The 25,105-nt window shown below is 42.9% G+C and overlaps 2 protein-coding genes across 2 annotated transcripts; both read right to left on the reverse strand.

The window, feature by feature from the left end:
• Nucleotides 1-1,801: 1,801 nt before the first annotated feature.
• LOC140243671 (uncharacterized) lies at nt 1,802-4,227 on the reverse strand. Its single transcript, XM_072323336.1, has one exon. It carries the CDS (start codon nt 4,183-4,185, stop codon nt 2,626-2,628), a length of 1,560 nt encoding a protein of 519 aa, XP_072179437.1. The 5' UTR covers nt 4,186-4,227; the 3' UTR covers nt 1,802-2,625.
• LOC140244038 (uncharacterized) lies at nt 4,193-24,656 on the reverse strand. Its single transcript, XM_072323688.1, has 6 exons — nt 24,613-24,656; nt 20,630-20,772; nt 18,761-19,204; nt 17,580-17,777; nt 4,245-4,682; nt 4,193-4,206 (listed from the first exon to the last, which is right to left on the reverse strand). Exons 2-6 carry the CDS (start codon nt 20,742-20,744, stop codon nt 4,193-4,195), a joined length of 1,209 nt encoding a protein of 402 aa, XP_072179789.1. The 5' UTR covers nt 20,745-20,772; nt 24,613-24,656.
• Nucleotides 24,657-25,105: the final 449 nt, after the last annotated feature.

Raw genomic sequence — 25,105 nt, forward strand, 5'->3', positions numbered from 1 at the left:
TCTCCTCCTTGGGTTTGTCTAGACTGACCATTTCAGACCTGTTTACGATGGTTAGTCTTGGCCTGTAACTTCACACAAAAAGCAATAAAGTTGCTAAGACCTCACTACACATAGCTGTAGTGACAACCACATCTGCAGCCAGCATCAACCCTTCAATTTTCGGGGCCACACACCGGGTTAACACTTCCATCCCAAGGACTAAACAGTAGCGGCGAGACTGGACACCCCATGGGGATGCCAATTTCTAGCGCTTGCCATTCTGTTGTGTAAGTCTGGGTCGTGAATCTCATCCTGAACTGGCTGTAGTAGCTGTGCACCATCTCCCAGGTCACCCTAGGGACCCAGAAAAACTCAAGAGCAAAGCTGAGATACCTGTGAGGAACTGATCCATATGCATTTGCAAGATCCAACCAGATGACATCCACATCCGCCTTCTCATGTTTGCACCTCTGGATTGACTTCCAAATCATCTGGACATGCTCCGTGCACCCAGGGAAACCCGGGATCCCTGCCTTCTGTATAGAGGTGTCCACAAACTTGTTCTTCATGACAAATTCTGACAACCGCCTCGCTAAGACACTAAAGAGGATCTTACTATCCACGTTGAGAAGCGAAATCGGTCTAAACTGGCCAATGCCTTTGGCATCCCTCTCCTTTGGCATATATACCCCTTCTGCCACACACCAGCTGACTGGAACAATCCGCTCCCGCCATAGCACCCTAAGGATCCCCCACGGCACCCTTCGGACATGAGGACAGTACTTGAACAGCTTGTAGGACAAGCCATTCTGCCCAGCTGCACTACCAGCTCAGGCCTTTTTAACCATGACTTCAACCTCCCACAACTTCAGCTCACTCAAGTCAAAGCTGACCTCTGGCTCCTGTGACCTCAATAGCCCTGCCACCCCAGTTAAAGGCTCCTCTCTCCTTCCATCACAGTATGTGGCCTTCAGATGCCTCTCGAGCTCTTCCTTCGACACCTCCAAACTTCCTGAAACCCCTTCCTCAAACAACCTCTTTGTGAACCTGTGCGGATTCTTATAGAACTCCCTCCTCCTCCGCTTCCTACACTGATATTCAGCCCTCCTAACATCCGCATACCTCTTCTTCAGGTCCTCATACAGACCCTTCAGACTAGCCCTTTCTCCATCTGCCTGCCACCACCTACGCCGCAAGCTCTTCTTCTCCGCCCTCAATTGGGCCATCAACCGCTGTCTCCTAGACCCTGACTTTCCAAAATCCCCGTCCACATTCCCCCCACCTCCATTACCAACAGGCTTTATCCCAAACTCTTCTGCACAAGCCCCATAACACAACCCCTCAAACATATGCATCTTCTTTTCAACACTCCCAGCCAATTCCACTTTCAAAACTCCCGCAAGCTTGATGTCAAAAAGCTCCCACTTATCACTTCTCGCCGGTGGCCATGCAATCCACTCCTTGCGCTAAAACACAGCATGTAGAGCATGCTGAGGGTCTCTGGCTCTGTGGTCTGAAACCTGACTGGGACCTCCCACTGTCTCACCCAGCTCAGTGCTGGTGCAGTCATGCCCTACTGCCACTCTTCCACAGCTCGTTCTTGCTCTGTGAACTGCCACACCTCTCTTCCCCTTGAACCTCCTCCTGCATTCCGCACACACACCCTCTTGATTCAGTGTCCAGGTTATGAACATAAGGAAGAGATGAAAGGAAGGACAATATGTAGTATACAACGTATAAAATCATTAGTACACAATGTAGCTTGTGTTTTTATACTGAAATAGACAGAATAGCTCAGAATTGTTAAGAAATATCTATGAATTGTTAAGAAATAGCTACATTACTTTGACATTGATATCAAATAAAAATTGAACCTTACGTTCATAACAATTTTGTTCATAACCATGTCCACCTCCGTAATATATGAAAAATTTAAAAAAAAAAGATGTAAAATGCTTATGTAAAGTCATATTTTCTAATTTTTTTATGAAAGCAATCCCTGGTGATACAAAAGTTTAGAAAATAAGTTTCCATTACTTCAGAATAGGGCTGTATTATGTTCATAACTGTGGACACTAAAAATTCAAGTGATGCAGTTGCAAGTGATATTATATTTTTAATACCAGAGTAATGGGGAATAAAAACCTTTTAAATTGTTGGACTGTTACTCTGATCTCTTTTGAATGCTATATTATGAAACAGCTATTGCAATATCAACTTCAATTCTGTGAATATGTTGGTGGACACCAAAAGTTGTGAACAAAACCCTAAATATTAATTCGTCCATATATTTTTATTTGAAGAGCAAATGGCATGCTCTCAATATAAAATTTTTTGTATTCCTACATTTCAATCATCAAATGCCTGACAAAAGCACAATCCTTCCTTTTAATGATGGGCATGAAATTGTGCAGTTTTTAATGTTACATTTAAAAAGCCAAAAAAAAACTGCATTTTGTAATCTGAAAATGGCTGTGAATACTAGAATATTATTCTAAATAATACAAAACTAATCTTACAGCTTCCTCAGCTTTATTTTGTTAAATCTTTATCAGAAAATAGCACATTGGTGCAGTCAGCAAATTTCTATGGATGTTAAAAATATTGCAGGATGAAGGGTACCCATGATTAGAGCCATGCACATTATCATACACTGTATTTATGCTTGGGACCATGCAAAGACATGTGCCGTTTGAGGTTCGTACTCCGTGAGAAGCACTTTGAACAAACTTTACAGCAGAATGGCTTCTCCCCCGTGTGCACCCTCATGTGGACCTTCATATTTTTTCTTACTATATATTTGCCACACACTTTGCACTGCTTTCTTTTTACAAAAGAGTGATTGGATCTCTCCCACTCCGGCTTACTCTGGTGTTCATGTGATTTCATCCTCTTCTTTGACAAATCAAGAGAGGTTGCTCTCACTGTCTCACTACACGAATTTGGGTTAGTTGTATCACATGTGTGCATGTGCCGGTTGAAGGAGCCTTGTTGCGTGAAGCACCTTAAACAAACTTTACATTGGAATGGCTTCTCCCCTGTGTGCACTCTCATGTGTAGTTTGAGGGACCATCTGTGTGAGAAGCACCTTGAACAAACTTTACATTGGAATGGCTTCTCCCCTGTGTGCACTCTCATGTGTAGTTTGACGGACCATCTGTGTGAGAAGCACCTTGAACAAACTTTACATTGGAATGGCTTCTCCCCTGTGTGCACCCTCATATGGATCTTCATCCATCTCTTTAATATTGACTTCCTGCACACTTTGCATTGCTCTCTTTTTTCAAAAGAGTGCTTGGATCCCTCCCACTCTGGCTTACTCTGGTGTTCATGTGATTTCATCGTCTTCTTTGACAAATCGAGAGAAGTTGCCCTCACTGTCTCACTAAACGAATCTGGGTTAGTTGTATCACATGTGTGCATGTGACCTTGCAAAGACATGTGCCGTTTGAGGGAACCTTTCTGTGTGAAGCACCTTGAACAAACTTTACATTGGAATGGCTTCTCCCCTGTGTGCACCCTCATGTGGTCACGCATATTGTGCTTTGATATAAAATTCTTGCACACTTTGCACTGTGTTCTTAGATGTGGGCGCTTGTTTTCCTTTAATTGGAACTTGCTTTGGTGCTCGAATTTCATCCTCTCTTGGGACACATCACGATAGGTGGCCCTCATAGTCAAACTAAACAAATCTTTGTTACAGGTATCATATGCCTGCTTGGGACTGTGTACAGACATATGTCGTTTGAGGTACTCACTTCGTGAGAAGCACCTTGAACAAACTTTACATCGGAATGGCTCTTCCCCCGTGTGCAACCTCATGTGGACACTCATATGGTGCTTTAATACAGATTTCCTGCACACTTTGCACTGCTCTTTTGCATTAAAGTTCTTAGGATCATGCAAAGACATGTGCCGGTTGAGGGAACCTTGCTGTGTAAAGCACCTTGAACAAACATTACATCGGAATGGCTTCTCCCCTGTGTGCACCCTCATGTGGACACTCATATGGTGCTTTATTACAGATTTCCTGCACACTTTGCACTGTTCTCTGGCATAAAAGTGCTTAGGATCATGCAAACACATGTGCCGGTTGAGGGAACCTTGCTGTGTGAAGCACCTTAAACAAACTTTACATTGGAATGGTTTCTCCCCTGTGTGCACCCTCATATGGTCATGCATATTGTGCTTTAATACAAAATTCATACACACTTTACACTTTTCTCTCTGAAATGAGTGCTTGTGACCCCTTAGTTGGAACTTGCTTTGGTGTTTGTGCAATTTCATCTTCTTCTGTGACACATGATGGAGTTCCCCTAAAGTCTCACTGAAGGAATCTGGGTTGCAGGCATCACTTGATATATGGCTGGTAAGATTTTTTTCTTGGGGGTCTGCAGCGTGTGTAAGCCTTTCTCCTCTAAGACCAAGTGCTCGGAAAACCAGCCTCTCCTTATCCTCTGCTGATACATCTTGCCCTGTCGAGGCTGATGGGGCTGTATTAGTCTTCTCACTGTCCACTGATTGTGTGTCATTTATCACCCCTGCAATTGCCAGACACTTTGCATTAATTGCAACACGTGCAGAGTTGCAATGTTGGTCGGATCCTGCTTCATAAAGGTGTCTCTGCAATTCATTTTTATTGAGAGTGCTTGTCCGCGACACAGAAACCTCATCACCATTCAGAACAGGGTTCTTTGTTTCACCTGTTGAAGTAAAAAAAAAAATGACATGAAATTACCTAGTTGTATTGCATTATCAAGCAACAATGGTTCCTACCTTGAACTATAATCAGTGTTATTACTTTCATGATTTTCATCTACAAATTACAAGAATGAGTAGCATGATCTGACATATCGTTGGGGCATTCTTTGAAAAGTGAACCAAATTTCAAAAAAGTTTGTTCTATGAATTTTTCAGTTCAGCAATCATACAGAGCACTGTCTGAAGTTGCATGAACAGTATTTTTATTTCTGAATTAAGGTTAGTATTGTGCTCATTTGCATATATGTGCATAGGCATGCTGTATACGCTATATTTTCGCGTACAAAAATTTTCGTGAATTGCCACTGTCACACATTTTTGCGAGTGGTTAAATTCGCGATTGGGGGACCAGAGAAAATATGAAGTGGCAAAGAAAGTGTGAATTTTCTCTTACTAGCAAATAAGAATGATACTAGTTATACACTGCATGAAAAAAAAACTTACCAAACTCTGCGAACAAGTAAGTTAGAATTCAACATTTTTGAAGTGGTTAAGTCCATCCCGCTAGATTTCTGACGAGTGGTCCCCTTGCGATAATGGATTGGCTCTCTAACGTTACAGTATTCGTAAGTAGACGTGGACGTGCGTAAACAAGCTTAGCCAGTATGGTTTGTTCGGTAAGCCGTGACATGGTATACGTTTTGTACACGTTGATAATGCACATCATTGTCCCTTTTCATGGCAAGAATGTACCCATATTCAATGGTATGCTACACTAAAACTATGGAGTAATTGTGCAGTGTCCAGCTCTTGGTCTCCCTGCAGTTTGAAACTTTACCAAAATGCACAAAGTTCATTGTAACTTTCTACTCGAGCTGGTGAGGAGTCGGTTTGTGCCTTTGCACAAGCTTTCAGGAAACTGCTTCATTTTTGAGCTGTTTTGAGCTGAAAAGGATACTTAAAAGGTATGCATTATAATAGCACATTAATATTAAAAGGAAAGATGAATATATTGAGTACATGTATATGTGATTTTAAGATTTGTTCTTGGTCTTTGTGTACTACCATGTTAAACCCAAACTCCAAAAGATTCATTTCAAGTGGGGGTATGGTGTCCATTTACATATTTCATCACACTGGTAAAAATAACTGCCAAGTACACAGTACTTTATAGAATGTTGGATTATGCAGCTTGGGGGGAAAAAGACTTAAAGCCCTATTACTTTTGATTAGAACTAGAGAACAATATTATTGATTATTACCTATACGAGGTAGTTGTGCGAGGCAATTACAGTTGGTATTTTGCAGGGTCGGGAGTTCAGCGGGCGATATTAGAGCACATTACGAGCATGCGGGGTTTTACATATACAGTGGGCTCCCGTTATAACGGAATCCTCGGGACCGGCAGTTATTCTTTCGTCATATCGGAATTTTGTTATAACCGAACAAATAAACGATAGAAATACATAGAGTGGATGACATTGCAGCCCAAATTTTTACTTCGTTATAACCAGAATTTTGTTATAACCGTGTTCGTTATAACGGGAGTGCACTGTAAAACAGGGAGGTGTTAAGAGAGATTCCACTCCTTCTCTCCCACCTCATGTAAACATTCCGATCGACCACGAAGAGAAAACACTCAAGGACGTCGCTGCGTGTCGATTACACGCACCGCAGAAGAACGCCAATAAATCAACTCATACAAGGTCGACCACTTCCACTAGTTCCATGTACACGACGCGTGAAACAATGACTAACTGCACAGTGACCATCAGTTATTACAACTCTCCGAATTGAAACAGAAGCAAAAATAAAGTGTAAAAGCGTTCAGATGTTTGAAGTTTGCCTGTTACAACTACATATGTATCTTTGAAGTTGGAGTTGAATGATATACATTGATGAACAATTTTTCAATTATTCCACATGTTGGTGATGATCTACAGGTAGTGAAATGTGGCTTGATCTATATCATTGTGTATAGCTGTATTCACATATTTTCCTAATTTACCTAGGGGATTGGTAATAATTATGATATTGACAGGCCTTGAGGGAGATACCAGATGAATATTGCCCACACTGAAAGAATATTGCCCTTGTCTTCGACTCATGCAATATTCTTTCAGTTTGGGCAATATTTTCTGGTATCTCCCTCGAGGCCAGTCAATATTATATAAACATTCATTAATATACATGTAGGAGGTTTGGACCCCCTGAGGCCCCCAAGGAAAGCATGGTGCCCATTTAAATACTTTGAAATCTTATCCCCATGGGAATGCTTCTTGCCAAGTTTGGTGAAAATCCATTATTGTTTTCAGTTAGATGAAAATATAAGCCCACATTTGGACCCCCCATCCCATCCCGCTCCCTTGGGTCCCAAAGGAGTTGGGGGGAAGGGGGTAAAGCGTCCCTGATTTTTACATGAACAAACTTGAAACAACAAGCATCAATCATGAGGATCAGGTGTCATCCTCTTATCTACGAGGTACATACAACCACCTACCTGTTATAGTATGCCATTATTTCCTGTAATTGCCCATACATCGAAAATAAATCTTTAACACTGATGGCCTACCATACACCACCCATGTCCGCCGGGACGTACGCATGTAACCCATCACCCACCATGACTCTGCTCCAGTTCCACACACCAAGGGGCACCCGCAACCGGGACGCACACATAGGTGGTCGTAGGTACCTCGTAGATAAGAGGATCACGCCTGATCCTCATGATCTATTATCAGTACATCTGACCACCTATCTGTTATAGTATGCTAGAACAACACGGACTAAGCAGGAGGCTTGGCTGCAAAGAGCGGTGTATAAATGGGACTGTGCCGCCAACAGGAGGGCTGCCCGTGAGAAAGAGGGCACTGTGGCAGGAATGTCCCTAAGATAGACGGAGATGAAAGAATTCAGGGAGCGCCAATAAGCCGCCCTCTGGATCTCCTCAACAGACACTCCTGTGAAAAGGGCCAGGAAGCACTAATCCCCCTGGTGTCGTGTGCACGGGGCGACACGCCAGGTGAGAGAGCATCCGGCCCAGCTTTGACAGTGGCCACAATCCACTTCGAAAACATGTCCTTCAAAGCTGGAGAGAATGGCTCCTTCGGAACCATGCAAAGCTGGTCACCGGAATGTCAATCCTTGGTGCGCGCCCAATAATACTTAAGTGCGTGCACTGAGCACCAGACTATATCCTCCACAATAGAGGAGTGGGCTGAGAGCGGATGGATGAAGATCTGTGAACCCATCGTCTGGTTCTTAGCCACGAACGAAGGCTTGGGAATAAGACGCACTCTTACGCGTTCCCAAAGCACATGCCCCGGTAGCGTCGATAAAGCGTGCAAGGCACTGCGGTGCTACCCAGAGGCAGTAGCCAAAAGGAAGACTGTCTTTATGGTCAAGTCCCTGAGGGAGGCCTCAGCAAGGGGCTTGAAAGGTGCCCTAACGAGAGCCTCCAGCACCCGCGGAAGGCTCCATGAGGGGAGCAATCTCCGAACCAGGAGGAAGAAATCGCGGATTAGACCCGTTAGGGAAGGGGTAGTGGAGACCCTGGACCCATCCGCAAAAACTGGTATGAACGGCCGCAATGGATGAGCATTAACCATGAATGGTCAAGATGGTCAGACCCTAATCAAAAAGGGAGACCAGGAAGTCTGTAACATCTCTCAGAGGTGCCGAATGGAGATCCACCCCATGAGATTCACATCAGCTATAGTATCCAGCCAGACGGGAATTGTAAGCTCCCTGGGTGGATTTCCGCCAGCGGTGAACGACCAATGCTGCAGCTCGGTCTGAAAGGCCCGCCTGAGTTCCGGATTCCCTGAAAATGGCCAGGAAGTCAGGTGGAGAGTTGCCGGCAGAGGGTGCCGCGTCCCCAACACTGGCTGAACTATCAGGTCTGGGCAAGTGGGGAGGAGCTCAGGCTCCACACCAACAAGTTCGTCAGCTCTAGAAACCATGTCCTCTTTGGCCACCAAGGGGATACAAGGAGGATGGTGACTTAGTCCCATCTCACTTTCTACAGAATGTGGGAGATGAGTGGGAACAACGGGAAGGCACAGCCTTTGAACCCCTTCCACTGGAAGGAGAAGGCATCCAGCCTCTAGGCCGCGGGGTCCTGCACCCTTGTGCAGTACCTCAGCAGCTGAGTGTTAAGCTCCGAGGCAAACAGGTCACTTCTAGTGGAGGAAGCCAGCACACCAGCAGTTGCATGACCTGCAGGTGGAGCATCCACTCTCAGGGGAGGACTGGGCCCCAGAACAGAAAGTCTGCATTCAGATTGTCCTGACTTGGTATGTACAAGGCAATGGGAAAGATCCCCATGCGTCCACACCACCTGCACAGCTTTGCTGCCAAGGCGTTCAGGCATGTGGAGTGCATGCCTCCCTGCTTGTTGATGTATGCAGCTACAGTGACATTGTCCATGCATACTAACACAGCCTGACCACATATCAATGGCAGAAAATGGCTGAGGGAAAGGGCAAAGGCCTGGAACTCCAGCACATTGATATGAGGGAGGGTAGCCGAGTGGCACCAGTCCCCATAAGCATGCAGGCCCTGACAATGACCGCCCCAACCCATATGGGAGGCATCAGTGATCATCATGATTGAGGGCTTTGGGGGCTGCAGGGGGTTGCCCCTGCTCAAAAACTCCAGGCGGCACCACTGCCTGAGCAGCAGGCGGGCAGCCGGGGGTAGGGGTACCAGTCTCGTCAGGGGGTCCCTTGACGGGTGGTAATTTCTGAGAAGGTGGATCTGAAGTGGTCGCATGTGCAGTCAGCAGTCTGGTAATACATCAACTGGGCTCGTCAGATACCCCAGGAACTGAAGCCAGGATCTGGCTGGCACCTGCCACCATCGTCCAGGCAATGGGCGGCAGCTATGATTGTAGCCACCCACGTTGGGCTGCGGCGTATCAACTGTCAGGGTATGTCAATCACTGGACCCAGGAAGGTTGGGCACTGTTGCCACGAGCTCCAACTTCTCCCAAATTATAAGGAACCCAAGAAACTTAACTGTTCTCGGCAGATATGTTCACTGGTGAGAGAGCAGGGTCTGGGAGCTGGCTGCTAACAGCCAGTCGTCCAGGAAACAAACGACTGTCAGGCCTTGTTGCCAGAGAAAAGCCCCCACGCAAGATACAAGCCTGGTGAACAGGCACGGTGCAGGTTTCAGACCGAATGGTAGGGCGCGGAAACGAAACACCACCCGAGGAGAATCCCAACAGATCTGCTTGAGAATCTAAAACCAAAGCTAACCAAACACTTGGGTACAAAAAAGATAGGTGCCCCTACACTAACAAGGTGGTGATCTCAGCCACCATGCCTTGACGCATGAACGGAGGCAAGCAAGGGGACGAGAGACGGACGACACCTCAGGGTAAAAGAGGGTGGCTAGCTCGATGGAGAAGCCGAAGCCAATGGAGAGCACGAAGGCGTCGTCCCTAATGGCTGCCCAGGCCAGTTGAAAGGCCTGAAGGCTGCCTCCCAACCCCTGGGGGGGGGGGGGACCCTGTAGCGCTCGGGGCAAGGAGTCAAAAGCCGCCGTGGCCCTTGATGACTTGGTGGGTCGAGCCCCGCCATTTGCCTATACGACTGCAGCTACGGTGCCCACGGTTGGTGCGGTGGACCACCTGCGGAGTGACCATCACTTGCAGGGCACCGTTTCCTACGGCAGACGGGCTGAACCTTGGGGACGGGAGGGCTGTGGCTTGAGTCTCAGCTGACCCGCTAGCTCACAGGCCTGCTGGCACCTAGCTAAGTCATCCCTGATTCGGTGAGTGAACTGCCCGGAAAACAGAAAAGGGCCCTCAAAGGGCATGTCATTGGTCAGCTGTGCCCTCCACCTCGCCAAGAACCCCAGATACTCCAGTGCTAGGTCTCGGTGACGAGTCGTGAATAAGGCTGCACGAGTTGACTGTTTCCAGATATGCTATGAGAACAATATTAGCAGCAGGTCTAGTAGCTGCCTGTCCTCTGGGGAGACCCGTAGGTCCTCTGCCTGCACAGCCAGATTGGTGAGAGGGCTTCCACTGGCAGTGCATTATAGCCCAGCAAAGCTCAGGTCGGGCCCAGGGACAGGTGGGGGAGCCGAGACGGCGGCACAGGAAGTCCCCCCTAGGAGCACCTGTCACCGAGGCCAGACTATACCGCCGGCTACGGCCGGGTGGTGCAGTCGATGGCCATCTGCCTGAGTCAGGATGGTAGCCTCCCCAGGCAGAGCCCCAAGCGCCGCGGGAGCATGGCTCGTACCAGCCAGCAGCTCCTGATGCGAAGGCAGGGCATCCACAGGCACAGCAGAAGAGGCAGCGGCTGTGGACGGGCGAAGCCTGTTTTCAATACTCAACCCTAAAGGGGCCCGGCTTTTTTTGCTATGCTCAGACCGGGGGGGGGGGGGGGGGGGGGATGGATTCAGATGGGGGATGGAAACAGATTTACAGATCAAAAATTAGACTCTCAATGCGACGTGGGTCTCACGCATCCAAAATTTCATCACGATTGCACCACCGATGGCCGAGATCTCGGGGGGGGGGGGGGGAACAGATTTACAGATCAAAAATTAGACGCTCAATGCTTTTAATTAGGCTAAAATATGATCTTGAGCTTAATTTGCATACAGTATATACCAAAAGAAACTTTGCGTTAAATTTACATGTAACGCAAGCGCCGATCGGTACTGCGTTAATCTTTCTGCGTTACAAAATTAACGATCACCGTGCGTGAATGATCGTTACAGATCGTTACAGATCGTTACTGTGCGTTACAGATCGTTACTGTGCGTTAATTTTTAGATCTTGCGTTAGCGGACTTGTCATGTGGACTGGCAAGAAATCTCGGAAATTGCGAGACTCGGAGATGCCTCGGCTAAGTAACTGTCGTTCGTAATATTTACTTCGGACAATTCCTGCCGGCGCGGAAGGCATTTAAATAGCGATATCAAAGACCGAAAAGATTTTGTAGTTGAGCAGAAATCCCCTGGCAATGTCGTGTTGTCATGGTCGTCAAATTTGTACTCATGGGCGCAGTCAATGGAATCGGGCAAGCAAAAATTTCGAAGCCACATTTTTCCCCACAGCCAATATATTCCATCGAACATTGAACCCATGAAATCACGCATACGCAAGCCTAAAACTGACGCCGACTGTCTAACGTTAGCGATGTCACGATTTCAACAACTGTCAGACACTTACTCAATTCAGGAAGGTGCAAAAGTCCATTTATATTCCAATACACAAAGTCACAACGTGTGTCTCGCCGAATAACTGGTGGTAGTGTGTGGTGACAAAGCCGAGTATTTCGGCAGTAAAAGTAGCTGCAGCAGAAGAAAATGCCTACCACTTTCTGCTCGCATTATTACACTGCCAGCAGGTAAGTCAAGTGGTGACTTGATAGGCACGCTTCACATGAAAGTTTACCGAGAAACATGAAAAATCCCACGATGCCAAGGTGCTAGAGTGGGGAATGGGGAGGGGTGGAGAGAGAGAGAGACCAATCAACAGAAGAAACCGCGCGTACTGGCGCATTCTCGGAGGTCATGAACAGTCTGGGGTCTTGGAGATGAACAGAGAAGGAATGTTTAATTAAAGATAGCTCAAGTCGAAGACCCAGGATTACAAACGTTGATTCTTTTTTCCCCTTTCATGAAACATGCCTTCACGTTTAGAAATGGTTGCACTCCTTAAAAAAAAAAATCTCCTGCGATTTTTGTTAACTCAATATAGCCGTTTAAAACGTCAAACTTACCATGAAAGTGTTACTACTTGTAATACAATAGTTAATACTATACCTATTGCTTTAATCATATCTGTATAACACAAATTTGACTACCAATGACAATAAAAAATACTTGTATTTGTTTTGTGCGTAGATTTTTTTTTTGTCTTTATCCTGACTAGTTCCTATGAATTTTCTAATGTTTTTACGGCAGCATCAACAGCCTAAAATAAATTACTGACAGATTTATAGATTATAAAATTTTTGGCAACCATCCATTTGAACGTCAGGCATGAAAAGCTCCTGATATTCAGCAAAAACAACTCAACAGATCAGAGACAAAGTTCCTTCAAATTTTGAGAAGTAGCACGCAGATTTGCTGAGCGTGGTAGGGTCCATGCTTTGAAATCGTCACAGTCGTGTTGTCACCAGGGAGGTGGAGTGTCTCTTTTCCACCTCCCTGTTGTCACGGAGTATCGGGAAGTTCTCACAAACTCCAGGATCACCCCTCCCTGCCAACTCCATGTTGCTCCCAGGGAGGCGGGAAGAGTCTCTTCCCACCTCCCTGTTGCTCCCCAACGTGCATCGTGAATGCGCGGCGTTTCTTGTCACCGTCAGTACCCAAGGCTGCTTTGTATTTGTCTTGGAATATTGATTCTTCTTGTCAAGACATGAGTGTAGTAATCGTTTTGCATGGCTATGTAAAAAATTGTGATACGTGTACTCAACTCGTCTTTGTGATTTTTTCTTCAGTCCAAAAGGAAGACGAAATAGTATCATGACTGTAATTGTTCGAAAGGTCTGCTTTTGATAACTCATACTCAGTAATCACCCTTGTTTTCCCGCTCCCAGGCCCTCCAATTTTATTGAGCAATCCACACGCGCGCGCAAATTCCTTTGCCATGTGGTTTTGCCAGCCAGCTGTCGGAATGTGCTTTGAAGTTACATTTCAGCCTGGTCTGGCTGGCATGAATGGGGTGTCGAGTTTCAATCAATACCTACTGTTGTTTTATTTTTGTATTTGAACATGTCGTTTCACCTGACAACACACGGAGATCGGGAAGATCAGGGTCACCTCCCTGGGAAGGTGTAGGGCTATAGGGAAGAGGTTTTTGTTGTGTGTTGCAACCTAATCCGGGCAATTAACCCCAGAGGGCAATTACCCCCCCCCCCCCCCGAATACTGGTTAATGGTAAGGTTAGAGTAAAGATTAGGGTTAGGTTTAGGGTGAGGAGTTTGGGTTATGGTTAGGATTAGGGCCAGGGGAAGGGTCCGGGGTAATTGCCCAGGAAGAAAAGAGGGACGCGCTTTTGTTCTTGGTCAAATCGATTTTCCTAGGTGATGCTGTGGAGCTAGAAAGGAACAAAAAAAGCAATTATGATGTCTGGCGTACTTCCGGGACGTCTTATTTTTCTTGCACTCTAAAATTTCCTATTGTTTGGCGTTATCAATGTCGTTAATTGTTGTATAGTTACCCTCTTTCGCATTATAAACTGAAAGTCCATAGAACATTCATACGCATTAAGATCACACTCGAAAAGCTATACTGGTGTATAGTTTGAACACAGCAAAATGAAATAACGAATATCCCGCAGATTTTCCAAAATTATGCATCATGTGGGTCAATTAATTTTCTTTTCTTTCTTTTTTTTTTCATTTGTCTTCTTGTCGATGTGGGGGGGTAGATTCAGGATATATTACTTTTCCTTTTCCCCTTTCGGCCCGATGCGATTACTCCTGGTGCTGACATTCTTTCTGCTCGCCTTCCGATTACAAGTTATACTGTTGTTGTAAATAAATGCGCATGGAGCCCCAGCTGTATCGAAAAAAAAAAATAAAGCTATCTAAAGTTGACCTTCAAATACAAGTAAAATCTGAATCAACTTAATGGTACGGGTTCGCGGTTTCAATCCCCTCGAAGCCCGATATTTGCCTTTCAGCAAGACACTTTATCCACAAAAGGCCAGGGCTCCACACTAACTTTTATTTCGGTGGCCCGAAAAGAAAAACAAACAAGCAAAACTACCGGTCCTACTAAACATAGAAAAATAAATATCAAGTATTACTGAAGTGATACAGGTATACCCACGTCTAAATAAATGAACAGAAAATTTAGTCATCTTATACCGTTATTCTGAGTTCTAAGATTTCGCAAATAGGCTTATAGATTATAATAAAAGTTGATGCCTATTAAAGTGGTCAAAATTGCGTTTGAAATGAGAAAGTGGGAGCATTTGCAGACATTGTAAACAGGGAAAAGTTACCGTTATTTATTTCTGACGGAAATTCAAGCAATCATCCAACATTTACAAGTATTTTAACACCTTCCGGACGTGAAAGCAAACATGCGCTCTTTATTTTATCATCTATGAGCCGATTGATACCATTAATCATGTCCAAACGTACAAACAACAATCTGTTACTTATTTTAGCATCGTACGGAGCAGAATATTACCGTTATTCATCTCCAAATTCAAAAGCAAACACCCGACATTCATTTTATGATCGAAGGAGCCGAATGTCACTGCTGTCCACTTTCGAAAGTGAAATGAATCATCTGACATATTTCAGCATCGCACGGAGCCGAATGTTATACTGTTTTTCACATTCAAACGTCAAGGCAGACATCCGACATTTACTTTAACATCAAACGCAACTGAGTGTTATTGTTATTCATTTCGAAATGTTAAGTAGCAAATGTCTGATATTTATTTTAGCATCTTAATTATGGAGCAGAATGTCGATACTGCTTTTCACTTCCGAACGTTCAAGCAATCATCTGACATTTATTTTGGTATCTTCCGAAGCCGAATGTTATTGAGCACTATTTACTTTCGAACGTAAAAGCGAACATTCGGCATTTCATCGTCGAATATATACGGAGCTGAATATCATTGTTATTCATTTCCGAACGTCAAAGGGATCATTCGACATACATTTTAGTATCTTCCGGAGCTGAATGATATTGCCATTTACTTTCGAACGTAAAAGCGAACATCCAGCAATTATTTCATCATCGTACTGAGTTGAATACTATTGTTATTCATTTCCGAACGCCAAAGCAAACATTCAACATTTATTTTAGCATCTTCCGGAGCTGATCATTATTGCTATTTACTTTCGAACATAAAAGCAAACATCCGACAGTTATTTAGCATCGTATGGAGCAAAATATTACTGTTATTCACTTCCGAGCGTAAAAACAATTATCTGACAATTATTTCAGCATCTTCTGGAGCCAAATGTTGTTGCTATTCACTTTCGAAAGTAAAAGCAAATATCCAACATTCATCTCATCGTTGTACGAAGTTGATTATTATTGTTATTCATTTCCGAACGCCAAAGGGATAATTCGACATTTACTTTAGCATCTTCCGGAGCTGAATATTATTGTTATTTACTTTCGAACGTAAAAGTAAATTTCCGGCATTTATTCTATCATCGTACGTAGTTGAATATCATTATCATTTATATTCGACCGTCAAAGCAAACATTCGACATTTATTTCAGCATCTTCCGGAGCCGTATTTTATCCTTATTCATTTCCGAACGCAAAATCAAATATCTGACATTAATTTCACCACCGTACGGAGCTGAATCTTACCATTATTCATTTCCAAAAGTATCAGCAAACATCCGACATTTATTTTTGTATAATACGGAGTCGAATATTACCGTTATTTATTTCCAAAATTAAGAGCAAACATCTGACATTTATTCTAGCAGCTTACGGAGCCGATAGTTACCGCTGTTCATTTTCAAAACTAAAGGCAAACATCCGGCTTTTTTGGTGGCCCGGCGTGCGTTTTTGGTGACGCCGGTCGCAAATTAACAATTCGCGAAATCGTGATTCGATTCGCGAAAAGACTCCGCTAAATCGCTACACTCGGCAGGGGCTACGTCGTCCTTTCACCAGGTCTCGTTACAAAACCAAAATCTCGCGTGAATTCTTGCGTTACCTATCGTTAATTTTAACGAAACATCGTTAATTTGCGATAGGGATCGTTACTCGTTACTCATCGTTACTCATCGTTACTACAAACGTTAATTTTCCCGACCGTTACTTTGCGTTACTAACGATTCAGGTGAAAGCGCTTGCGTTAATGAAACGTTAATGTTGATTAACGCAAAGTTTATTTTGGTATATACTGTAATTAATTAATTAAAATTAGAAATTGATTGTTTCAACAAATCTTATGACACAATCTTGTAGATTTTGACGTGGGTCTCACGCATGCAACATTTCATCGCGATTGCACCATCGATGGCCGAGATCTCGGCCATCGGTGGTGCAATCGCGATGAAATTTTGCATGCGTGAGACCCACGTCAAGCATTGAGAGTGGTTTCTGAATATCTCGCAAAACATTAAAAGCTAAATCCTCACATCGACCAGAAGTGTGCACACCCTTCAATGCTACAGGGCACATGGGGACATTTTCGTGTGTTGTTAAATTTGTGATTCGTGAAATTTGCAAAAGAAACAGCTCATACAGTATATTCCTTTTTCTTTTTGCAAATACACAAAAAAGTCACGTTTCATTTTCAAGCATGCAATTAGGCCTTTATTTCAATGCATTGTGGCTTAACCCTGACCCCGTTTATATTGAGTGAAAAGTCCGGGCTCAGCCATTCCTTGCTGTACCGAAATTGACCATGCATTTGGCCAAGCTCCAGAGGTAGTCTTGGCCATGGCTGAGCTGCGGCAGAGCTTGGCTTCTTCTCACCGTAAAACAAACTGCGCTTTAATGTGGTACCAAATTTAGTCTGGCTTCCAGACACTCTGTCCATACTATTTTGCTATTCAGGATATCAATGCTCTCAACACTGAAAACTAGTATAGTTTAAGGTGGTTTTGTCCTGCGGAGGAATTTGCTTTCTGCAAAGGCGGTGACACCGCCGCAGGGTGCTGATTTTGTCGCCGCAGAGTCCAGTTGGCAAAGGGTCTGGAAACCAGTCTATACCACATTGTGGCCAGCGCCCTCTCAATAAATAGTGTTTGTTTGAACCTTGACAATTGTCTCAGCGGCATCTAATCTACCGGTCCAACACAGACTGTCAAACCATCAGCTTGGAAAGTTGCAAGTTGCTACCTTTTGAACAGAGCCATTTCATCATCAAATGCCATGTTTATGGTTTGAGAATAATGCATGTTGGTTTAATACATTCCTATCACCATCATTACCTGGTGGGGCAGTGCTCTCTTGGTTGTGTCTGGATCCATGTCTTGTTAGGTGCTGTCTAAAATCTTCATTGCTTGTGAATGCTTCTCCACACTCTTCACACAGAGGTAGCTTGAAGGTCCTGACCACAACTTTTCTTTCCTTCTCCAGTTTTGGATTCGAGGAAGTTGAACATGGGTTGGCATCATACTCTCCTGCAACTGAGCATTGAAACACATACGTACATTGTATAGAATTAGAAGGTACATGTACTGGCACTATTCATTCAAGATGTTCATCACAATGTCCATTCATTTCAGTAAAATGGAAGACTCTTTTAGGGAGTGAAAAGGTGAACTGTCCTTGGCAATAAATACTTCACTTACTATCAATCATACACTGTACTACAACTTTAAATTTGTGCATCTCAAATAAGAAGTTACTGGCATTATTCATGAAGATTAAAAGTACAATGCAGATCACAAAGCCTATACATTTTAGTATTGGAATAAATAAATGCACTGTGGATTAAAGGGATAGTACAGTATTGGTGGAGATGAGAATTGGGCTTTTAACTTTTTGCGAGATACCAAAAAAACATTTATGAAATAGTACAGAACATACCATTTTAGGAGGAATTCAAAGTTTATTTGATGAAAATCAGGTTTTGAATGGCTGAGACATCCAAAAATAAAGTAAAACAAAGCGATCGTAATAAAGTGTGGGTCCCACACTTTATTAGAACCGCTCTTTTTTCGATATCTCAGCCATTTCAAAACCCATTTTCATCAAATAAACGTTGAATTCCTCATAGAATTATATGCTCTTTCATATTTCATAAGAGGTTTCTCATTATCTCACCAAAAAATGTTAGAAACCTGAAATTAGGTCTCAACCAAAACTATACTATCCCTTTAACTTCGGGCTTGTTTTCTTATATCATTCTTCCCACTGAAAAAAAGTAATGTAGTCATCTTCACAAAATAAGGCCTCAATCTCAAGGTGATAAGGGAAAAAGTATACAAGTGTAGGAGATTTTCTTTAGAAAAGCAAGATTTCTCACTTTCTCAACTAATTTCGAATATTGTTAAAAGCATCTTCACTATTAAAATGCAGATATCCTTGGTAAAAATATGAATTTTTAATAGTTCACTTGATATATTTCTTGCCAGGTTTGCATTGCTAAAAATTCAAAATTCATCACCATCACAGTCATGGTAGTTGTCACGGTTGCTTGCTTGTATCTGGAGGTCTCCTGGCAGTGAAGATTCAACCTTGACAGTTGTATCAGTGGAATACATGGAACCTAGCTGTCCATCAAAGACTGTCAAACCATCAGCTTGGTTAGTTGTAAGTTGCTGCCTTTGGACCAGACCCACTTTGTCACTAGATTCCACTTTTATGGTTTGAGAATAAAGCACGTTGGTTACATTCGTATCACCATCATCACTTGGTGGGGCGGGGCTCTCTTGGGTGTGTCTGGATCCATGTCTTGTTTGGTGCTGTTTGAAATCTTCATTGCTTGTGAATGCTTCTCCACACTTCTCATGCAGAGGAAGCTTGTACGTGTAAGTCTTGACCAGGACTTCTCTTTCCTTCTCCAGTTTTGGAATTGAGGAAGTTGAGCATGGGTTGGTATCACATTCTTCTGGAAGCAGGTATTAAAAGACATACATTGTAAAGAATTAGAAGTTACTGACACCATGCATGAAGATGTTAATCATAAAGTCCATTTATTTAGTAATGGGATGCACTTTTGGGAGTGACAAGGTGAACTTCCCATGGCAATAAATGCTTTACTATTCACTATACATTACAATTTTAACCCTATTCCCACAAGGGGGGCATTTGGGCACCCTCCTCGATGTTTCGCATGATTATTCCACAACATGTTATGCTCTCACCGTGACATTTTATGACCTTTCAAGTATCGCGCAACTTTTGAGACCAAATTTGTCGCTCCCGGGCATACTGTTTTGAAGCCACGCCCTTTTGAAAAAATTTGTCGACCCAAAAATTGCCCTAAAACGTGATTTTGTGCACAAATCCAATGTAAATTGTGTTTTTGCAATGAATTTATATACAAATAAATATTTTTACTTTCAATGGTTGATAATTTATTTTAGCTTGATTATGCTTTAAAAAGTTTCGACAAATTTTGACAAAAAAACAGCAAAAACAAAGTAAAAAAAATCAATAAACAAAATGCATAAGAAATAATTATGAAGCCGAATTTTTGCTTCAATATTACTGTTGAGGATATTGAAAAGAATATGTTCATCAAAAATTAGAAGTCTTGGAGCTTTATTTTTTATTTTATAGGCAAATTATTTTTTTTTTTGGCATAACTTAGCACAAATTAACTAATATAAAATACATACATAAACTAAAATTTGAAAAATCTAACTATGCACTCTTATAGATTACATTGGCCTCTACCTTCGTAAAAATTTTTTTGCAAGGATCGTGCAATCCATGACCTAGATCTGAAGGGGGGCCAAAAAGGCCCCCTCGGTGGTTTCAAGTCCCTCAAAAAATCCGGTGGGATTAGGGTTAAATCCAAGCATCTGGAATTAGAAGTTACTGACACCATTCATGAAGATTAAAAGTACATCATTATGCAGATCACAATGCTTATACATTTTAGTATTGGAAATGTATTCCTGAGGAGTAGGTAAAAGCAGAATTGTCTCTGTGAATGGTTGGCACAATGTACACACACGTGGATGAAATAAAAACAAGTTGCTAAATTGCATTACAAAAAAATTAGAGTTGTGAAACTCATATGATATAAAATGGCGACCACATGGAAGCGAATATGTGCTATTGTATTCGTGATAGCGAAGGGCTTTTTTCTTTAAATCTCTAGGGTCAAGGATATTTTAGGGTCTGTCGGGATATATACAACTCTTGTATGCCAATATGAATACAATGTACATTTTTTTTTTTTCTTGGCCTTATATTTTCTCATACAGTGTACGTACCTGCATTCTTATTGTTAGGCCAATAGTTTTACAAAAACTGTGTCAGTTTCACAGAAATCACTTTACATGCACAATATACAATATTGTACCTGCTTCAGTGATGTTGTCCATAAAGACCACCTTCCACTGGGATGCATATTCTGCTGCTTCATTTTTGTCATCATCTTCTTCCTCCATCTTAATCCATGAGACTGCCATGTCCATCTGTTGTATACTGGAAGGGAGACTGCAACTAAAAAAAAAAAAAAAGCAAAGGGACTGAATCTGTGATCACATGAGATGAATGAGAGGTTTTACTGCACAGGACACGAGACTGCATGTGACAAGCATCACAAAACCAACAAAAAGCTGCACACCCCAATTTCGTGTGAGGACTAAAAATTGTGAAAGAGGTCAACATAGTCAGTCTTGACTCTTTGACATGACTTTTTGACATGCTGAGAGTTATTTTATATTTTTCAATTTCCTGGTAATGTAAAACAAATGGGAGATAAATGCATGATCTTCTTCCAGCCCACGATAAGAAAACCCAGACGGACATCATTATTTTGGATTTCTCCAAAGCGTTCGATACAGTACCACATGATCTACTACTACACAAACTAACCCATTATGGCATACAGAAGGACCCATACATTGCTGGCTCACATCCTTCCTCACGCAACGGAAGATGTCAGTCGTCATTTATGGTAAACAGTCAGACTGTGCAAATGTCAGCTCGGGAGTCCCACAATGATTTACCAGATACTGTCAAGTCCCAAGTACGTCTTTTCGCCGATGACTGTTTACTGTATCGACAAATTAAATCTCAGCGAGATCATCTCAAGTTACAAGAAGATTTATCCCAACTGGAAAAATGGGCATCCGACTGGGGAATGAGGTTCAATGCTGACAAATGCCAAGTGATGAGCATCGATACCAAATCCTCATATTTTTACCATACTTAAATGGGCACATCCTCAAGTATACATCACAACATCCATACCTTGGACTCACAATAGCTGACGACCTCAAATGGTCCCACCACATTAATAGATCAGTGAAGAAAGCAAATACAGTACTCGCACTATTACGCAGGAATATCAACTTCTGCCCTGAAAGTTGCAAGAGAACAGCATTGCCTTAGTACGCTCGATCCTAGAGTACGGTGCTTGTGTATGGGACCCGTATTTGCAGAAAGACATCGAATGCCTAGAAAAAACACAACGGAAAGCAGCAAGGTTCATATGCAGTGACTATATCTCCCGCAACCCAGGCTGCGTCACGCAAATGAAGGAAAGATTAAACCTGCCAACTCTTGCCTCGAGACGCCAGGTCCTGAGAATAACATCCTACTTCAAGGTGGTCGAGGGGTTGGTCCCATCCCTACCTGTTGAAAATTTTCTCTCAAAAATAAGACCAAAGCGAAAAATCACAGCCAAGAAATTCACAGATTGTAACGTAGACAACATTGTAGAGAAATATGTTACAAATCATACAAAGTGTTATTCTGTATGCAAAGGCATTGTAAAACCAAGCAACTGAAAAATTCTTTTTCTGTGAAAACCACCATGGCTTGGAATCAACTTCCCATTGAAGTTGCCAGTAGTACATCACCAGAGGTCTTTAAAGCAAAACTCGAGAAAAGCCATCTCCATTACGACTAAAAACCACGCGCCCTCTCTCAGCCGGTGCTTTATTATACCGAAAGGTCGGTCCTGCACTGTACATCCAGATCCAGAAGGCCAGGTTGCCCCCTGCACACGCCACGAGACACGACGCCAAAGCCCGAAATTGAAATGTGTTTTAGCAGGGCTCAACATACAGACGTGACCGCTTGACGTACGGTTGCGCTCGGCGTCACGTCCTTCTCATTCACCCAATCGAAAGCTCCAGGTATTATTATCGCGTCACAGTCAGTTTTTCCTGCAAAGACTATAATCATTAAGTTCTCTCAATTTCCAGATAATGAACACTTTTTTTGCATAAATATTCATGCCAAAACAGTCAATCAAAAATGCCTAATTTTCTTTTAAAGTTAAATATTCGTGAATACACATTGCATAATTGGTTGCTATGACAGACTTGAGGCTGTATCTTAGCAACTTAACCAATTGACCTACGGGCAAAATATTTTGGGATTTTCGGTCAGACACTCTAGGGAAAATTTGGTGCAATTTAAAAAAGAAAAATCGGAGGGGGTCAGGTGACAACTTTTCTGAAAATTGCATGATTTGATGTGGATTGACCCATGCTCTCCGCGTAAACGGGTCTTGCTTAAACGGGTACTCCATTTAATTGGGTAGTAATATCAAAATCAGTTCCAATGCACATTAAAATTACCTGATAATTGGGTTGCCTCTCCACATAAACGGGTAAATAATTTTCTTCTAATCTGTATTTCTACCCACATTTTATCGCAGATACAATTGTATAACACTTCAAGAAATCATGAATGTCAAATTTTTCACGTCTAATCGCATTCTCTGCTTAATTTGCAATGAAGACCAATCATTTGGGGAGTGACTTACACATGAAAACACATACCGAGTACCAGTACCGACATATTGCCACACATAAACTAACATTACACATGTAACTGGCACTCACAATTGCATACAGACAGGAGTTGAACACACTTGCGCTCCTCCTTTGCACCACAACAACATTCACAATACTAGAAGTTTCGCAACGAAAATGAGGCCATGTACCAGCTACATAATTATCATTTTTCCCAGTCTGAGTCACTTCTCGAAAAGTAACTCCATGTTCTACGTGACTAGTGCACGCAAAGAGATGTGTGCATTTCGGAATACACCTGCGTACGTGTTAGCGCAGTGAGTCTATACACTGTATATAGTCAAACGACAAAGTTTTCTGAAGACATATTTATCCATAAAACGAGTGTAAATTATTGCTCGTGACTGAGCAAGTGTAAGGTATGTACCGAGTATAATGTGCCGTGAAAGCACACATATTAAGCATACGGTGGAGTACATATCGTAGAACGACCAGACGCTGTTACTACGCTATGTAGCAACGTACCATGTCAGTCCGGGAAACCTGCTCATGAGGACCGCTCCCGCGTACGAGGACTGCCCCGCCTCACGAGGACCGCCCCCATGCCTCATGAGGCCCGGGGGGAACGCCTCATGAGGCCCCCCTATTCATTTCTATTCATCTCACATCTGACGTATAAATTGTCGCAACTTTGCACGGTGATTTTTTGTTACACACACATGTCCACTATCCATGATGAAAAGAAGAAAAAATCCTATCTGTTTTTTTTTTTCAAAAATCGAGTTTTAATCAACCGATGCAGAGCGCCCATTCAAACATGTGTGTGTGAATTAGACGTGTTCTTCTGTTGTTAATTGAGTACTCCGCTTAATCGGGTAAGAAATGCTCTGCCCGAGGCTACCCGATTATGCAGAGAGTTATGGTAGCCCTACTACATATCGACCACCTTCTTTTAAACCGACCGCGTATAATTCGCGCACTGAACACTTGCACTTATACACTTGTAGTACGCACTTCTCTGCGCGCAAAGCACATAGAGTCTAGTCATAAAAATGGATTGGCTTTGCTTGAATGTAGATGAGGATGGTGTGGGAAAATGCGATAATTCACTGTTCATTAATGGTTTTAATCAAGGACAAAATTTCGAATGAATATTTTCACCGAATCGTAATGACAGCACAATGACGTAATGTCTATGGAAGTTTCTAAAAGGCTTCTAAATAAGCCTCGAACCTGGTACAACACAGTGAGTGTTCAATACAACTCGGTTTGCGTGCATTGTCAATGAAAAAACAGCGGTCGATCCTAACATAACGCGATTTACCGCGGGGAGCTGAAACGAGGCCACGCAAGTTCGTCGGCGATATTTTTGCACTGAAACTTCGAATCGAAAAGGGAACAACGGCATTTGATAGAGCTGGATTTTCTCAATCACGTAGGTCAAGTTTTTTACGTGAATTTCAGTGTTAAATAGTCTTATCAAGCAAATAAACATTAGGCGGTGGGGTCGATGAGTAGTAGGTCCAACCCTACTGAAGACTACTGTACAATGAAAAAAAAAAAAGTTACTCACCAACTTATTTTCACGTAGGTGGGACTAAAATTACGTTGCAAGCGATTAATCGTAATTTTTGTGCGCACTTTACAGCCAATTGATTGCAGTGATCAAGTTGAAGCGATAATACCACGTCATTTCTTTCCGAATTAAGCTCCTGGTGGACAGTAGTTGTAAAAAAAAAACGACGAATTCTGATGATAAGATAACCCAGATTCTAATGCTACTTGCTAGCGAAGTATGACTTCGACTTATGCTAGCAGCTAGCTGTGTGTACGTACAGTATGTATTTGCACCGCAAAAACTATGGCTGGCCATCGCTGCCATTAACGCCATCTACTGTACGTACCAAAGAGTATACATAGTCCATGGGCCATGATCCGAAAAATTGGTACCACCTGAGGTGGCAAAACCTTTTTGGTGTCATTTTGTTTGTCGGACATAGATATGTTATCAAGCTATGATAGCATTTCCAAATGAGTAGCTTAGTCATAATAAATGAATTTTTAAC

This window comes from Diadema setosum, chromosome 20 (assembly GCF_964275005.1).
Source record: "Diadema setosum chromosome 20, eeDiaSeto1, whole genome shotgun sequence".
In the NCBI taxonomy this organism is placed as follows: Eukaryota; Metazoa; Echinodermata; class Echinoidea; order Diadematoida; family Diadematidae; genus Diadema; species Diadema setosum.

Excerpts from the sequence above, each read along its gene's own strand:
- LOC140243671 (XM_072323336.1), bottom strand. The coding sequence starts at position 4,185 with ATGAATTTTGTATTAAAGCACAATATGCATGACCATATGAGGGTGCAC.
- LOC140244038 (XM_072323688.1), bottom strand. The coding sequence starts at position 20,744 with ATGGACATGGCAGTCTCATGGATTAAGATGGAGGAAGAAGATGATGAC. Across the intron at positions 17,778-18,760 it reads CAACTACCATGACTGTGATG|TTGCAGGAGAGTATGATGCC; the intron begins GTGATGAATTTT and ends TTCAATGCTCAG. Across the intron at positions 4,683-17,579 it reads AGAGAGCACTGCCCCACCAG|GTGAAACAAAGAACCCTGTT; the intron begins GTAATGATGGTG and ends TTACTTCAACAG.